The 17,471-nt window shown below is 42.7% G+C and overlaps 1 protein-coding gene across 16 annotated transcripts in view; it reads left to right on the top strand.

The window, feature by feature from the left end:
- Positions 1-17,471, top strand: part of SYNGAP1 (synaptic Ras GTPase activating protein 1) — a 319,394-nt gene that overhangs the window by 261,351 nt on the left and 40,572 nt on the right. For all 16 annotated transcript variants that reach the window (XR_012725275.1, XM_075323168.1, XM_075323173.1 and 13 more), the window contains one exon: positions 10,054-10,608. Coding sequence is in view for 15 of the 16 variants with exons in the window: in XM_075323168.1 (XP_075179283.1) it covers positions 10,054-10,608 (555 nt within the window). In the remaining variant the exon portion in view is untranslated. The remainder of the gene's footprint in view (positions 1-10,053; positions 10,609-17,471) is intronic.

The raw sequence follows: 17,471 nt of genomic DNA, 5'->3' as shown, positions 1-17,471 counted from the left end.
GCAGAGGAGGGGCGGAGATAAGCGGCCAGAACATGCCGCCCACCTCCTTCCTTCCTCATTGCCAGTGGACATAGGTAAGGAGATGTTCGTCGCTCCCGCGGTGTCACACACAGCGATGTGTGATGCCGCAGAAACGAGGAACAACCAGCGGCAAGCCCCACCAACAATATTTGGTAAAGGAGCGACGTTTCAACGATCCTCGATTTTTGACGGTTTTGCGATCGTTGAACGTCGCTCCTTGGTGTCACACGCTGCGATGTCGCTAACAGCGCCAGATGTGCGTTACTAATGACGTCACCCCGACAATATATCGTTAGCGATGTCGCAGCGTGTAAATGGCCCTTTACACGCCACCATAGTTGACTGATCCGAGGGCCATTACTTGGCTTCATGCTGTTATGGCAATCTCTTAGTGCTGATAGGCTTAAAGAGGTAGCACTTTCCATCAAATAACCATCTAAATACCGCTGTCACTATTGACAACTAATGGGAAATGCAAATATTGATCTTGCCCATTGCAGCAGGTTGGCAGCCTGATGTTGGTGACAACTATGCTTGTGAGCTGGAGCCATCATTGTGCCGAACATGTATGGTGGTTTGTGGGAGTCTCCACCCGCTGCACCATACATGTTCAGCTTATGTCTAGAAGAGGTGAAAAAAATCCTTTCTATTTCAACCTACCACCAACAATCTAGCAGCCTGGGAAAGGGATGCCTTCATTTTTCATGCGTTCTGACACATTATTCTCCGGTGTGATGTAATTAAGAGACATGTTCTTCCTCCGGCCTGATTTCTGCTGTCTACAGGATGTCTCTATCTCTGCTGCCTTGTGGGCCACAAATAATTGTCTCAAGGACTGCATGTGGGCCTCAAGTTTTGAGACCCTTGATGTATAGGGTCAAGTTTTATAGATCAGGTTGTAGAGATACTCTGTATTGTCATGTTTTAGAGAAATCCTGTATGGAGTCAGACTGAAGAGCTGCTGTATAGGGTTAGGTTGGTGAGAGATGCAGTATAGGTCAGGTTGTGGTGGCCTATGAGGCGAGGTTTTAGGGATGACAGTATTGGGTCAGGGGAAAATGACTTTTTCATTTGCTCATGTCACAAATCTTCATATGAGCAGCTTAGTGAATTCTCTTATTTCTCACAAATGGAGGCTGAGTACATGAGCTCTGGTATTAACACAAAGCTCTGTGGAGTTGCTAAGTAACAGTATATAACTCTAATTAAGCAGCAGATACAAAGATCAGCTCTGGTAAATGTATGGCAGGAGCTGTGTGCAAGATATACAATGCAAGTATACCTAGTGCTTACATATGTACGAGTTAATGAGATCTTTGAGGCGTGAGGCACTTCATATCAAAATGTACGCTCATAGATTACTGATGATTAAGGAGTCTATATTTATAGAACACTAATATGTGTGGCCCTATGTTCATGGAGCCACTGAATAATAGAACAGAGACTTTCCATCTTTTCAGGTTCTGGACCACTGACATTTCTGATCATTGAATTTTGGAATCCTAACAATGAGGATTATGGAAGATTGACATTAACTGGTTCATCACAATGTCATGCTGATGTGCAAATACTCGATTGACTAGCTATAGAAGTCCTGACTGTCAATGACCATCATTTATCATTCAGGATGCGTATTGACACAACCAGAAAAGGATAGGTAAATCCAACATATTGTTTGGTCCCCATTTTATTGATTCCAGGTTCCACTCCCAGGTCAGTGAACGGAACTGTGGCAGTTGACCCCAAAGACAGGAGACAGACTCAGGTATAGACACTGAGGCAGGCAGGTACAGGTGAGATGGCTGAGGCAGACGGGAAGGCAATTATGGACCGGTATGGTGGGCAAGGTAGGAACAGATAGGCATGGGAAGGTGGACTCAGGAATAAGTAACGGGACAGGAGCACAGGACCTGATAACTAGCTTGCAGACTGGAAGACTGACTAAAGGTTGCACTGGCACCTCCCCTAGTGGGAGGATGCCTTAAGTGCCTAGTGCTCTCAGGCTCTGGAGGTGGAGAGAGCGGAGGAGCAAAAGGACGGCAGCAGGGGAGGACGCAACCCGGCCACTGCAGTGAGTGAGTTGGCGTCCCTGCTGGGGAGAGGTTGGGCATTGTAGGGATGCCGGAGCTACACAAGACATGTTAAAATAAGATACAATTAGAATACCAAATGTGTCCTTATCTAGCTTTACTCCCTTATAATAGACACATCAAACCCCTAACTTAATTCAATCACAGACAAGATTCCTAAATGTACTCCAGACCAGAACAGGAAATTGATTCAAATCCTGAAATTTTCAGACACCAGATACACAAATTCTTTCTGGTCATTAAATTAATTCAGACCCCAACATTATCAAAACTCAGACCAAATCCCAAAGCTGCTATATACCAGAGCAAATCCATAAATGTGTCCAAGTTCCTAAATTCAATCCAACCTAAGACCTGATTGCTATATTCCCTTACAAAACACCCCTAAATCACTGTCCCCAAAATTGTCAGACCTCAGACCCTAGAAAAGGCCACAAAATAGGTTCAGACCCTACAGCAGACTTATACATGATTTCAGACCCCAGTCCTGTCCTTTAAATGATCTGATCCCCAGCTTAGATCACAATAAACTTACCATATACAACCCCTGGCAAAAATTATGGAATCACCTGGCTCTGAGGATGTTCATTCAGTTGTTTACTTTTGTTTAAAAAAAGCAGATCACAGACATGGTACAAAACTAAAATCATTTCAAATGTCAACTTTCTGGTTTTAAGAAATACTAAAAAAAATAATAAACATAATGTTCTAGCCAGTAATGGTTACTTTTCAAGACCAAACAGGGGGAAAAAATGATGGAATCACTCAATTATGAGGAAAAATTATGGAATCATTAGAAATAAACAAACAAAAGAACACTCCAATACATGACTAGTATTTTGTTGCACCACTTCTGGCTTTTATAACAGCTTGCAGTCTCTGAGGCATGGACTTAATGAGTGACAAACAGTCTCTTCATCAATCTGGCTCCAACTTTCTCTGATTGCTGTTGCCAGATCAGCTTTACAGGTTGGAGCCTTGTCATGGACCATTTTCTTCAACTTCCATCAAAGATTTTCAATTGGATTGAGATCCGGACTATTTGCAGGCCATGTCATTGACCTTTTGTGTCTTCTTTCAAGGAATGTTTTCACAGTTTTTGCTCTATGGCAGGATGCATTATTATCTTGATAAATTATTTAATCATCCCCAAACATCCTTTCAATTGATGAAATAAGAAAAGTGTCCAAAATTTCAATGTAAACTTGTGCATTTATTGAAGATGTAATGACAGCCATCTCCTCAGTGCCTTTACCTGACATGCAGCCCCATATCATCAATGACTGTGGAAATTTACATGTTCTCTTCAGGCAGTCCTCTTTATAAATCTCATTGGAATGACACCAAACAAAAGTTCCAGCATCATCACCTTGCCCAATGCAGATTCGCGACTCGTCATTGAATATGACTTTCATCCAGTCATCCACAGTCCACGATTGCTTTTCCTTAGCCCATTGTAACCTTGTTTTTTTTTCTGTTTAGGTGTTAACCTCATAACGACGGCCGTACGACTTAAAGCGGCGGCAAAACAGGGTACTTATTCTGTTCCGCCGCTTTAAAGCGGCGGCCCGAAAAAACCCTGTAGCGCCCCCCAGCGACCGAAAATCTCGGGGGTTTCAGCTACCGGGGGTAGCTGAGACCCCCCAGATTATGAATCGGGGTGTTTTTTTTGGACCCCGATCATGTGATCGGCGGTATACACCGTATACCGACGAACACATGAAAAAAAAAGAAATGGCCGGTAAAACTGATTTCTTTTTCATCTGACATGATCAAACATGTCAGATGAGAAAGAAATCTAACCCCCTAGTGCCCCCAAAGCCCCCGGTACCGGAGAGTCCCCCCACCCCCACCCCTACCCCCACCGGACATCCAAAATGGCGCCGAAGCGCACAGAAAACTGCCGCCGGCGCCGGCTCTGCAGTCATTTCCCTCCGATCTGAAATGATCAAACATTTCAGATCGGAGGGAAATGTCCTCCCCCTGACCCCTCCTCCGGTCCACCGGAGCCCTCTGGTCACCGGAGCCCCCTCCGGTCTCCAGAGCCGCCTCCCCCCTCCCCCCTCCGGAGCGTGGAAGATGGCGGCGCACAGCGCGCGGCCGCCTTCATTCTGCTCTTTCTGCCGCATGTGACACGTCACATGCGGCAGAAAGGTGTCCCCAGGTCCCACTAGGTCACCCCCCGTCACCCCCCCCCCCCCAAGCCCCCGGTTATACGTTACCTGTCTGCCGCTCCGGGCCCGCGATCGCCGCCTCCTTCTTCTTCAATGCTGGCGGCGCATGCGCAGACAGCGGCTGTCAGCTGGATCCCTGCAAGCAGGAATCCTGCTGACGTCGCTGATGCACAGGCTCCACTGTGGACCAGGGGAGGGTGAGTGCAGTGATCTGCAGCCACACTCCTCACATGGAGAGGCTGCTGTTCCAGAAAATGGGGGGTACGTTCTGTGAGCGTGCCCCTCATATTCTGGAATGAGGTTACTGCAGGTCACTCTGCCCTAGGTTGGACCGGGGCAGTGTGAGTGCAGTATTCTCAGATTACTGCACCCACACTGCTCATGGAGAGCTTGCTCTTCCAGAAAATGGGGGATACGTTCCCTGAACGTGCCCCCCATATTCTAGAAGATCCAGAGCCGGCGTGGGACCTCCAAAATGGATTACAGCAACCGGAATTTCTTTATTTTCAATAAATTGGTAAAAGAGGAATGTTTCGGGGAGTGTTTTTTCAAATAAATTTTTTTTTTGTCTTTTTTTTTTCTATTACTGACTGGGTTAGTGATGTCGGGTATCTGTTCAGATGCCGTGACATCACTAACCCCAGGGCTTGATGCCAGGTGACATTACAGCTGGTATCAACCCCATATATTACCCCGTCTGCCACCGCACCAGGGCGCGGGATGAGCTGGGGCGAAGCGCCAGGATTGGCGCATCTAATGGATGCGCCACTTCTGGGGCGGCTGCGGCCTGCTATTTTTAGGCTGGGAAGAGTCCAATAACCATGGCTCTTCCCACCCTGAGAATACCAGACCCCAGCTGTCCGCTTCACCTTGGCTGGTGATCTAATTTGGGGGGGACCCCACGTTTTTTTTTTTTTTTTAAAAAAACGCCTGGGGAGCCCTCCAAATTGATCACCAGCCAAGGTGAAGCTGTCAGCTGTGGTTTGCAGGCTACAGCTGTCTGCTTTACCCTAGCTGGCTATCAAAAATAGGGGGGACCCCACGTCGTTTATTTTAATTATTAATTTTTTGGGGGGCTAAATACAAGGCTAGGCACCCTTTAGTGCCACATGAAAGGCACTAAAGGGCGCCAGCTTAGAATATGCAGGGGAATGGGACGTTATATTTGTTTGACATCTATCCATTCATCCATTGTAGCATTTTACGCTGTGTGCCCACAATCAGGGTTTGCAGCGTTTTGGGCGCAGAGTGTTTTCCCTGTGTCCATAACGCTGCGTTGTGCAGTAGAAGCACAGTGGAAGGATTTTTAGAAATCCCATGCCCAATGTGCTTCTTTTCTCCGCAGCATAAACCGACCTGTGGCGCAGCTTCCCGAGCCTCAGCATGTCAATTTATGCTGCGGAGATGAGTGTTCTCTGCAGGTAGCATAGAGCTCCACAGCGGCCTGAACCCAAATCGTGGGCTTGGGCAGCTGCGTTCTCCCGTGGACAACACTCACATCTCTGCAGGAGGCTGACACTGTGTACTAGATGCCGTGTCGCTGGATCATGGCCACATAGCCTAACAGTGAGACATTTGTTGCTACAGCAACATTTTTGTGAAGTACCTGTGGATTCAAAATGCTTACTATACTCCTGAATAAAATCCAGTTTCCAAAATGGGGTCACTTGTGGGGGTTTTCTGATGTATAGGTACCCAAGGGGCCCTGCAAATGTGACATGGTGCCCGCAATTTATTTCAACTTTTCCAGAATTCAAATGGTGCTCCCTCCATTCCAAGCCCTCTCATTTATCCAAACAGAGGTTTTTGGCCACATGTGGGGTATCCCTGTGCTCATAAGACATTGGATAACAACCTGTGGGGTCCACGGTTTGTTGTGGTCTCTTGAAAAAGTGAGAAATTTGATGCTAAAGCAACAGTTTTGTGAAAAAAATGAAAATTTTCAATATGGCAACCTAAGCTTATCAAATTCTGTGAAGTACTCGTGGATTCAAACTGCTTACTATAGACCTTGATAAAAGCCTTGAGGTGTCTTGTTTCCAGAATGAAGTCACTTGTGGGGGACCGCCACTGTTTAGGCACCTCAGGGGCTCTCCAAATGCAACCTGGCGTCCGCTATTGATTCCAGCCAATTTTGCAGTCAAATGGCACTCCTTCCCTTCCGAGCCCTGCCATGCGCCCAAACAGTTGATTTCCACCACATATAAGGTATCGCCAAACTCAGGAGAAATTGCACAATAAATGTTATGCTGAATTTTTTCCTTTTACTCTTGTAAAAAAAAAAGCTACCTGGTTGAAATAACAATTTTGTGGTAAAATTTTATTTTTTTTGTTTTCATGGCTCAACGTTATAAAATTCTGTGAAGCACCTGGGGGTTCAGGGTACTCACCAAACATCTAGATAAATTCCTTGAGGGGCCTAGTTTCCAAAATGGGGCCACTTGTGCGGGGTTTCTGCTGTTTAGGTACCTTAGGGGACCTCCAAATGCGACATGGTGCCCGCAATCTTTTTCAGCCAAATTTCCTTTCTAAAATTCAAATATTGCTCCTTTCGTTCCAAGCCCTCCCATTTGTCCAAACAAAGGTTTCAGACCACATGTGAGGTATCACCGCGCTCATAAAAAAGTGGTTAACAAACCTTGAGGTCAAATTTTTGGAATTACCTCTTGAAAAAGTGAGAAAATTGATGCTAAAGCAACATTTTTGAGAAAATTATTAAAATTTTCAATATGACAACGTAACGTTAACAAAATCTGTGAAGTACCTGTGGATCCAAAATGCTCACTATACCCCTAGATAGAAGCCTTGAGGGGTCTAGTTTCCAAAATGGTGTCACTTGTGAGGGATTTCTTCTGTTTAGGTACCTTAGCGGACCTGTAAATGCAACATGGTGCCCGCAATCTATTTCAGCCAAATTTGCTTTCCAAAATTCAAATATTGCTCCTTCTGTTCCGAGCCCTCCCATTTGTCCAAACAGAGGTTTCTGACCACATGTGGGGTATCGGCGCGCTCATAAGAAAGTGGGGAACAAGTTTTGAGGTCCATTTTGTTGTGTTATTTCTTCTAAAAGTGAATAAATTTGGGTTAGAGCAACATTTTTAGGTAAAATTTAATTTTTGCTTTTTTTCATTCCACATTGCTTTTGTTCATGTGAAGCACCTGAAGGGTTAATAAACTTCTTGAATGTGGTTTTGAGTACTTTGGGGGGTGCAGTTTTTAGAATGGTGTCACTTTTGGGTATTTTCTGTCATCTAGGCCTATTGAAGTCACTTCAAATGTGATGTGGTCCCTAAAAAACTGGTTTTGTAAATTTTGATGTAAAAATGAGAAATTGCTGATAAACTTTGAACCCCTCTAACTTCCTAACGAAAAAAAATTTTGTTTCCAAAATTGTGCTGATGTAAAGTAGACATGTGGGAAATGTTATTTATTAACTATTTTGTGTCACAGAAATCTCTGGTTTAACGGTATAAAAATTCAAAAGTTGAAAATTGCTAAATTTTCAAAATTTTTGCCAATATTCAATTTTTTTCATAAATAAACACAAAAAATATTGTCCTAAATTTGGTACTAACATGAAGTCCAATATGTGACGAAAAAACAATCTCAGAATCACCGGGATCCGTTGAAGCGTTCCAGACTTATAACCTCATGAAGTGACACTGGTCAGAATTGCAAAATTTGGTCTGGTCATTAAGGTGAAAATTAGCTCCGTCACTAAAGGGTTAATGATGGCTTTTGTTTTGCTTTTCTGTATGTAAATCCCATTTCCTTTAGGCAGTTTCCTACAGTTTGGTCACAGACATTGACTCCAGTTTCCTCCCATTCGTTCCTCATTTGTTTTGTTGTGCATTTCCTGTTTTGGAGACATATTGCTTTAAGTTTCCTGTCTTGACGCTTTGATGTCTTCCTTGGTCTACCAGTATGTTGGCCTTTAACAACCTTCCCATGTTGTTTGTATTTGGTCCAGATTTTAGACAGCTGACTGTGAACAACCAACATCTTTTGCAACTTTGCGTGATGATTTACCCTCTTTTAAGAGTTAGATAATTCTCTCCTTTGTTTCAATTGACATCTCTCGTATTGGAGCTATGATTCATGTCAGTCCACTTGGTGCAACAGCTCTCCAAGGTGTGATCACTCCTTTTTAGATGCAGACTAACAAGCAGATCTTATTTGATGCAGGTGTTTTGGGAATGAAAATTTACATGGTGATTCCATATTTTTTTCCTCATAATTGAGTGATTTCCCCCTGTTTGGTCTTGAAAAGTAACCATTACTAGCTAGCATATTATGTTTTCATGATTTTTTTTTAGTGTTTCTTAAAGCCAGAAAGTTGCCATTTGAAATTACATTAGTTTTGTACCATGTCTGTAATCTCCTTTTTTTCTAACAAAAGTAAACAACTGAATGAACATCCTCAGAGCCAGGTGATTCCATAATTTTTACCAGTGGTTGTATATGGTAAGTTTATTGTGATCTAAGCTGGGGATCAGATCATTTAAAGGACATGACTGGGGTCTGAAATCATGTATAAGTCTGCTGCAGGGTCTGAACCTATTTTGTGGCCTTTTCTAGGGTCTGAGGTCTGACAATTTTGGGGTCTGGTTTTGGGGACAGTGATTTAGGGGTGTTTTGTAAGGGAATATAGCAATTAGGGGTTGTACTTACCATACTCAGGTGTTCTTGGTCCTCTTTACTTTAGGGCACCATGAGTCTGATATTTTTGACATTTGACAGTAAAGGACAGTGTGTGCTGCATAGGACCTGATTTAATTTACTGGTTTTAGATCATATTTCCATCTCAAAGTTTGATTAGTGTGTCAGTTTTTACCATCAGCGTTTAATTAGTATTTCTCATGCAAAAAAAATAAATAAATAATGGAGGTTTGTCAAGCTTTTGCTAGCAAATAAATATGAAAAACAGAGCACTAAAATTCCATCAGTGTGCTGTACAAACTTTTCACAGACTTGTAGCTTTGAATGGTCAAAATGGTCAAGTTTGATTTGAGACTAGGATTAAAAACAATCAGTTTCCTTTTATTTATTTTTTTGGATCTCTCTCAAAAAAAAAACCCAAAACAAAACAAGGATTTGTGAACAGCCACATAAACAATAATGGATGTGTTCTAATCATGAATAACAGAGAACTAGTACATGAAAAAATTATGTCTTAATGAGACTTTATATTGCAAGACATTAATATTGGATCCTGTATACTGTGATCTAAACTGTAATGATATGGTTATGCTGATGTTATATGGAAGTATTGTTCATGTCACATAGCACCTTCTGTGGAGCCCTCAAGTCCTGACAGAAGTACATGTAAGTTTCTCGCAGACTTTGTCAACTTCTTAGGACTATTATGGTTCATCAACAAGACCAGAAATGAAAAAAATAAAAATGTAAATCTGTATAGATTACTTTGGTGAGATGTTCAGTGTTTACCCAGTGGAGGGCTTCTTCACTCTAGACTCTTGTAGTACATTCAACAAAGCTAAAACTAAGCCATATACAGATGTGGTTTGTGGGTAGATGGACTGAGACTGCCATGATGTTTAAATATGAGTAGCGTAAGATATGCATAATTGTGGGTCACCACTTATCAAATGCATTTGTAGAGTATGTTGTGTTTTGTTTTTTTTTTTGTTTTTTGTTTTTTTTTTAGGGGAGATGAATTCTCGACCTGGCTCTTACCTCAGCCTGTATTTGATTGGCTAGTGTTTCTTATTTTTTTTGCTCAGATTTTTATTCTGTCCTCTTTGTAGGATAACAGTCGAAGAGTGGATAATGTCCTCAAGTTGTGGATAATTGAAGCTCGTGACCTTCCCCCCAAGAAGCGCTATTACTGCGAGCTCTGCCTGGATGACATTTTGTATGCCCGTACCACCAGCAAAGCCCGGGGTGAGACCGTTTTCTGGGGGGAGCATTTTGAGTTTAACAACCTGCCGGCTGTCCGGAACCTACGCCTCCACCTGTACAAGGACACAGATAAAAAGAGGCGCAAAGAAAAGAGCAACTATGTGGGTATGGTGAACGTGCCTATCGCCAGCATTAGTGGACGCCATTTTGTGGAGCAGTGGTACCCAGTCTCTCAGCCCACATCCTACAAGGGAAAGAGCAGCTGTCCCTCCATCCGCTTAAAGTCCCGATACCAAACTATGAGCATTCTCCCAATGGAGCTGTATAAGGAGTTTGCAGAATATGTGACCAACAACTATCGGATGTTATGCGCTGTGCTGGAGCCAGTGCTGAGCGTGAAGAGCAAAGAAGAGGTGGCCTGTGCGCTGGTACATATATTACAAAGCACGGGGAAGGCTAAGGTATACAGATTTACACATTTTTGCATGTGCTTATGTGTCAGAACTGATTTTAAGAGATGCATGGTAGATGGTAAAGCTGGGAATGGTTACTTCGTATTAAGACATATAAAGAAGAATGAAGAGTCCTATATGAAGAATCCAACTAGGTCCCAGTTATCAAGTTGAGTCTTGCCATGCAGACAAAAAGAACCTAATATAACCTCTACGTCCACAAACCATTCTTATTCTTGGGACAATTCACCCACAGTTTGTTTGTTGGTAACAATTTTTTGCTGCACAATAGCAAGGGGGATAGGACCATCCATGGTGGTCATCCCTATTGCATGGGACCTACTACCAGTATGGTCTGCGTTTATAGTATATATCTGGAATGTTCCTTTAAATTATGTAGGCCACCAGCAAATACACATTTACATAAAATAACTTTATTAGCAAAAATGTGCAAGAACCATGGATAATGTCTAAAATGCCAAAATAAGATAGTACTGGTAGGGTTGAATTAAATCCCGTATTTTTCCTTCTTTTCCTTTCATATATTGAGCCTCTACAAGATTTAGGTTTTTGATCTGCAGAGTGGGACATATAGCAAGATTTGGAAAACGGTTATGTTGTTTAGTAGGAGATCATTTAGTATATTATATAATGAAAACCCTTGTACATTTTGGGCTTTGTAGACTAGTAGTTGGTCCTCCTTTTGGTCCTCAGTAACTGATTACAACTGCCCACTGGTCTCTCATCCCAGATTGAGGAGGGATCTAAGTTAAAAAAATTCTAAGTTTTTTTTTTCCCCACAAACACGTATATTATTTTGCTTATTTCCTGATCTGTGACTGGTTGATTGTTGCCAATATTGTCCTCTAGAAACAAATAACGTCTATAATCTAATTATTCATTAAAGGGAATCTGTCAGTAGGATCAACCTTCCTAAGCTGTCTACATGAACATGCAAGTCATAAAAACTTGAACAAAATTCTACTTTGAGATCTGCAATCAAAAGTTATATGTACCGAAACCTTGCCATTTTCATTTGTGGTTCTGCAATAACTCCCAAGCACAATGCCTGTTGTCTTGGGGTTATATTTGACTCAGATTTTTCCTTCACTCCCTATATTCGATCACTCACTTGGATATTTCACCTCAAAAACATCTCTATTATTAGATCGTTTCTTTCACTCTGAAAATACTCTTAGGCCATGTGCCCACGGGGAAAGTGTCCTGCAGCTATGCTCCCAGAAATCCGCAGCATAACTTTGTCAGAGTTGTGCTGCCTTTTTGGTGCGGAGGTCCTACGGATATGCTGCGGGCATTCTGCATTGAGTATACAGAACCATGGCTTGGGCACTACATCCTCATTGCAGAACAAGTGCTGAAGTGATCGGTGAGTTCATACTTACCTGTATCGCACAGCAACTCGGTTTCCGGACGGCTCCTGGACGAGCTCTGGCTGTCAGATGACTGGAGCTTGGGCAATCACATGACCACAACTTGTGCAGGCCCCGCCCACCTCTTGTAGCCCGCTTTTGGCTCCGTCTTGCTTTTCTACACTGAAGGAAGAGTCTCTGGTGTCTTCAATCAAGGCAGGTAAGTATATAGATCACACAGAAAAATCCGCAGGAATAATTGACATGCAGTTACGTGCAGCTGCGGGAAATCCACAGCATTTTCTGCAGCCGCACATACCACAGCATTGATACAGTACTCCCCAAATCCCATAAGATAATATGGGGAGTGTCTGTACTTGCGTAAACCTGCGGATTTGTCTGGAAAATCCCGGAAATCCGCAAGTTTCCTGCGGCAAAATCTGCAGGTATTTTCTCCCTTGGGCACATAGCCTTACTGTTCGTGTGATTCATTCTTGCCTGGATTACTGCAACTATTTAATAATCGGTCTCCATCTCACTTAACTATTCCCTCTCCAATCTACCATGAATGTGGCAGCCAGGATCATATTTCTATTTAACTGCTACACCGATGCCTCCACCTTGTGCTAGTATTTGCACTAGTTGCCTATCTGCTACAGAATCCAATACAAACTTATCACTCTTAAGGCCCCTTTACACACTGCAACATCGCAAACGACATCGCTGTAACGTCACCGGTTTTGTGACGTAATAGCGACCTCCCCAGAGACATTGCAGTGTGTGAAACACATCAGCGACCTGGCCCCTGCTGTGAGGTCGCTGATCACTACACATCTCTCAGGACCATTCTTTGGTCCTTTGTTTCCCGCTGTGCAGCATGATCGCTAGAAAGTCTCAGTGTGTAAAGGGGCCTTTACAGCGACTTCGTTAGCGACTTCCCTTTCAAAAAGCTGCTTTACAACGTCTCCAATGACTAGCTAGGTCGTTCTGCAGGTCCGTATCGCTGTTGCGTCGTTTTTCAGGTATGCCTGTTTGACAGCTCACCAGCGACTCACCAGAGACTTTGTAGCGATCCCGGCCAGGTTGGGATCGCTGGTGGGATCGCTAGAAAGTCTGTGTGTAAAGGGGCCTTTACACACAAAGCTCTCCACAGTTCTTGCACATCCCTACATTGCCTCCTTCATCTGTGTCTACCACCCTACCCATCCTCTCCATTCTGTTAATGACCTAAGACTAGCATCCTCTATATCAGTGTTTCCCAAACTCCAGTCCTCATGGCCCCCAACAAGTCATGTTTTCAGGATTTCTTTACTGTTGAACAGGTGATGGAATCATATCAAGGCATCACCTGTGCTATATTAAGGAAATCCTGAAAACATGACCTGTTGGGGGTCATGAGGACTGGACTTTGGGAACCACTGCTCTATATTCTGAACCTCCCACTCCTGTCTCCAGGATTTCTCTTGTGCTGCATCAATTTTCTGGAATGCATGCTCCAGAAAATCCGACTAATTCCCAGTATCCACTGTTTCAAGTGTGCCATAAAAACACATTTAGACTGGCCTATCACCTCACCTAACTCTTCTAGTTAACTATCCTGTCTTATAGATCTTAAAGGGAACCTGTCAGCAGAAATTTTGCCCTAAACCTAAACGTTTCCCCTTCTGCAGCTCGTGGGCTGCATTCTAGCAAGGTTCCTATAGTTATTCTGCCCCCTTTTCGATCAAAATAAATAGTTTATAAAGTGGTACCTTTCAGTTTGAAAATCAGCAAGCTCCCGCCCATAATCTTGTGCCCCTCTGCCTCCACCGTTCTGCACATGCCCTGGCCAGATGACCCAACGTCACCTCTTTCCCATCTAGCCCTGGAGCAGGAAATAGATGGGAGGAGCGGAGCAGGATCTGGCCAGGGCATGCGCAGAACGGTGGAGGCAGAGGGGAAAGCGTGGGCATGAGATTATGGGCGGGAGCTTGCTGATGAAAATCACAGCACCGCCCATAATCTCGTGCCTGCGCAACGTCACCAGCGGTCCCACTGTGCACAGTCCCGCTACAGTGGCACGGCGCATGCGCGAGACATCGGACGCACTGGGCGGCGTCCTGAGGTATGTAAATGAGTGTTAGGGGATGGCCTAAAGCGGCAGGAGGGACAGTAACGGACAACAGACAGCCCGCCCCCGTGTACCATTAACAAGATTTTCAAACTGAAAGGTACCACTTTATAAACTGTTTATTTTGATCTAAAAGGGGGCAGAATAACTATAGGAACCTTGCTAGAATGCAGCCCATGAGCTGCAGAAAGGGAAACTTTTAGGTTTAGGGCAAAATTTCTGCTGACAGGTTCCCTTTAACAGCTCATTTACAGATAAATGAAAATGTGGCCTTATCTGGAATACAACATAGGATCGCAGACATCAAGATATCATTTTATTCAACTTTCTATGATCTGCATGCTCATATAGACAGCTTAGGAGGGGTGATCCTCCTAATAGAACCCCTTTATGGGACACCATAAAACGGAAGTGGAAAAAGTACCTGTTTTTCATAAATCTCTTCCAAGCATTTCAGTGTTTTCCTAAGGCTTACGATTGGGGCTAACTATATCCCGCTTCTCAGGGTACCACTTTGTGTAACTCGGGCTTTGATATTTGGTTCCCACTGAGAGATGTTGCTGTAAAAATAGCGGTATTCATTAATTGTCACTAAGTTTAATCAGACATCTACTGAGTCGCCATCATTTATTTCTCCTTATCCTGCTCTGAGATTTTCAGCTCTTTGTACCACAGACAATTTCTAGGAGTATAGAGAATCTCTTCATTAAAAGCCATCATAGTCCTTCATCAGTGACTTTGAGCTGTTGGTCTTTCTTGTCTCATCCATTTTGTATAATAAAATCCTCCCCCATAGATCCCATCCATTTAAGATTGTTAATGATCTAGTTCTTAAGAGCGGTTTTAATTTTTATGAATGGAAGGTGATATCTTCACATCTATGGGAAATGAAACCATTTGTTCCAGTTTTTTCTTTTTGAATATATTGAAACTATATGAATGGAGAAAGACTGACAATATGATCCTCTGGAGCGGGGATCAGATTCCTAGAATAGCTATGTGGGCTGTGGCTGCAGGAAGCGAAGTTCACTTTATCGCTATGCTGTTTTTTCATATTGGTTTATTGAGCTGAGAGTTCACTAAATGTATTCATTTTTTCTACCGGGGTATAGTAGGAGAAAGAGGGTTCAAACTACTTTAAAAATCTGGACAACCTTATGGAAATTTTACTTCAATGCATATATTTGGGGCTAAAAATCATTTTTCCACTTGGTTTCATTAAAAACATTTTGCACTGATTTGACTTTTACAAGCTTTTTTTTCCCCCTGCACATTGATGGCTGCAGAATCAGTTACTTTAGAATCTATCAATGAACTGGTTCTGAAAACAGACTTTGTAATACTTTGTCTTTTTCTGAGCTTTTTTTTAGCTTATTTATGTTCAGCTCAACTTTTTGATGTGTTCTGTAGTTATAAATCAGCTGACAGAAGCATATAAAAAAAACAGATAAAAGACTTACACGCTGACAAAGAGCTCTCTGAAAGTTTCATTGAAGGCAAATGGTGCCAAATGTTAAATGGATCTGTTCTGGCTCTATCGCCGGACCTTGCTTCCTTATCTTATGGCCAGCTTTCTCTGTACTGGTCCATGCAGGGCTACTGATAACCCGACAAACATTTGAAGTCCTCATCCAAAGCATTTTTAAGCCAGCTTAAACACGTGTGCCTGAATTAAAAAAAACAAACATTGTTCCTAGCTTCTACTTGTTTGTCAGAGTTGTCTTTTCGTTATGCTTGTCTCTGCTCCACCCAGTTGGCTAATTATCTCCTTTATTACTCCTGAATTCTCCTACTAACATTTATTAACAAGCTCAGTTCAGCTTATATATGTGTAGTCCACTCCAATCATTCTGCAATCCAGAGTACCAACTTCTTGCAAATGTTCTTGGTCTTGTTTACACAGTCTCTCTGTTCAAGGCTATTCATCTCTGCAAGCAAGTTGCCAGTTTTCCAATTCATTTCTGCTGTTTAAAGGGAACCAACCACCAGAATTTTGCTATATGAAGTAAAGGCAGTGCCATACAAACACAGGTTTGCTGAATCCAGGCATACCTTTTGTTGAAAAATCGGATGCTTGATTGCTGAAATATCTTTAGTCAAAGTTGCAGAAATGCACTGCACTTTCATTGACATGTGCAGCGGTGCCGACTTTTGTGGGTCAGGTCCTCGGCGGTGTATATTCCTCCTCCTGCGTCTTGTATTGCATGACCCCTTTTCTTTAAATATTGCACACCACCGTCATTGCTGCTGTTGGTGTGCAATATGAGACACAAGAGGAGGAATATACACCGAGGACCTGACCCACAGAGGTCAGCCGCCCGATTCACACGTCAATTAAAGTGCAGTGCATTTCTGCAACTTTGATTAAATATATTTCAGCAACCAAACATCCAATCTTTCAACAAAAGGTATGCTTGGATTCAGCAACCTAGTGCCAATATGACACTGCCTTTACTTCATATAGCAAAATCCTGATGGTTGGTTCCCTTTAAGTTTGTACAATGTCTCTGCAAGCAAGTTCACTATTGCATACATCCTTGCTATTAGCCATATCTCTGCTACAAGTTATGATAGCATATTTCTCTGCTGTTAACTGTATCCTTGCTGCATGTTCCTGACTGCATGTACTTTATTATTGTTCCTGAGTGTGATGGTTGTATAGCAGTATCTAGTGCTTCCAGCTTTGATTGTCCTTCTGTCCTGCATACCCTAATGTTCTGCTCATCACTATTACATGTGCTGTCTTTTCTGCTACATCATTGTCTTCAGTCCATGCTGTTCAGACTTACCTACAGTTTAGAGGCTCACCCCATCAGTTGAGTCCCTAACAGAAAAATGATTTCTATCACAAAATACATTCATATAAGTAAAAATAATATACCCCATAGGTGTCCATAATTTTTAAAGGTATCGTTGATAAAAAAAAATATCCAAAGATCCATCCTATTCAATCACTAATGTCTGATCACTTCTCTTTTCACTGTCTGTGGTCATCACGCATGCTCACTACTGATCCTATAGACCCTACAGAAGTGAATGGGGTGGTGGTGATGCATGCCCTATACTATGGAGTGGTGGTGATGCATGCCCTATACTGCTCTACTCACAAAGGTACATTGAAAACTCCCAATCTCTAAATCAGTGGGAGTTTGAATAGTTGGACCACAAGCTATCATAAATTAATTACTTTTCCTTTAGAGAGGTGAGGAATGTATTTAGTGGGATAAGGACAATTTGTTTAATATAGAAAGTTTAGTAAAGCTAGTAACCAAGTATGGTGGCTTATTGATGGAGCTCACAATCATAGTTGAGCCTTTCCCTATAATCATGTGTGTAAGGGTCCAGTTGCATGTAGCGACATTCCAGCGATCCCGACAACGATACAACCTGGT

This window comes from Anomaloglossus baeobatrachus, chromosome 9 (genome assembly GCF_048569485.1).
Source record: "Anomaloglossus baeobatrachus isolate aAnoBae1 chromosome 9, aAnoBae1.hap1, whole genome shotgun sequence".
Taxonomy (NCBI): domain Eukaryota; kingdom Metazoa; phylum Chordata; class Amphibia; order Anura; family Aromobatidae; genus Anomaloglossus; species Anomaloglossus baeobatrachus.
The sequence above is the reverse complement of the archived record's forward strand: the minus strand, read 5'-3'. Positions and strand labels throughout refer to the sequence as shown.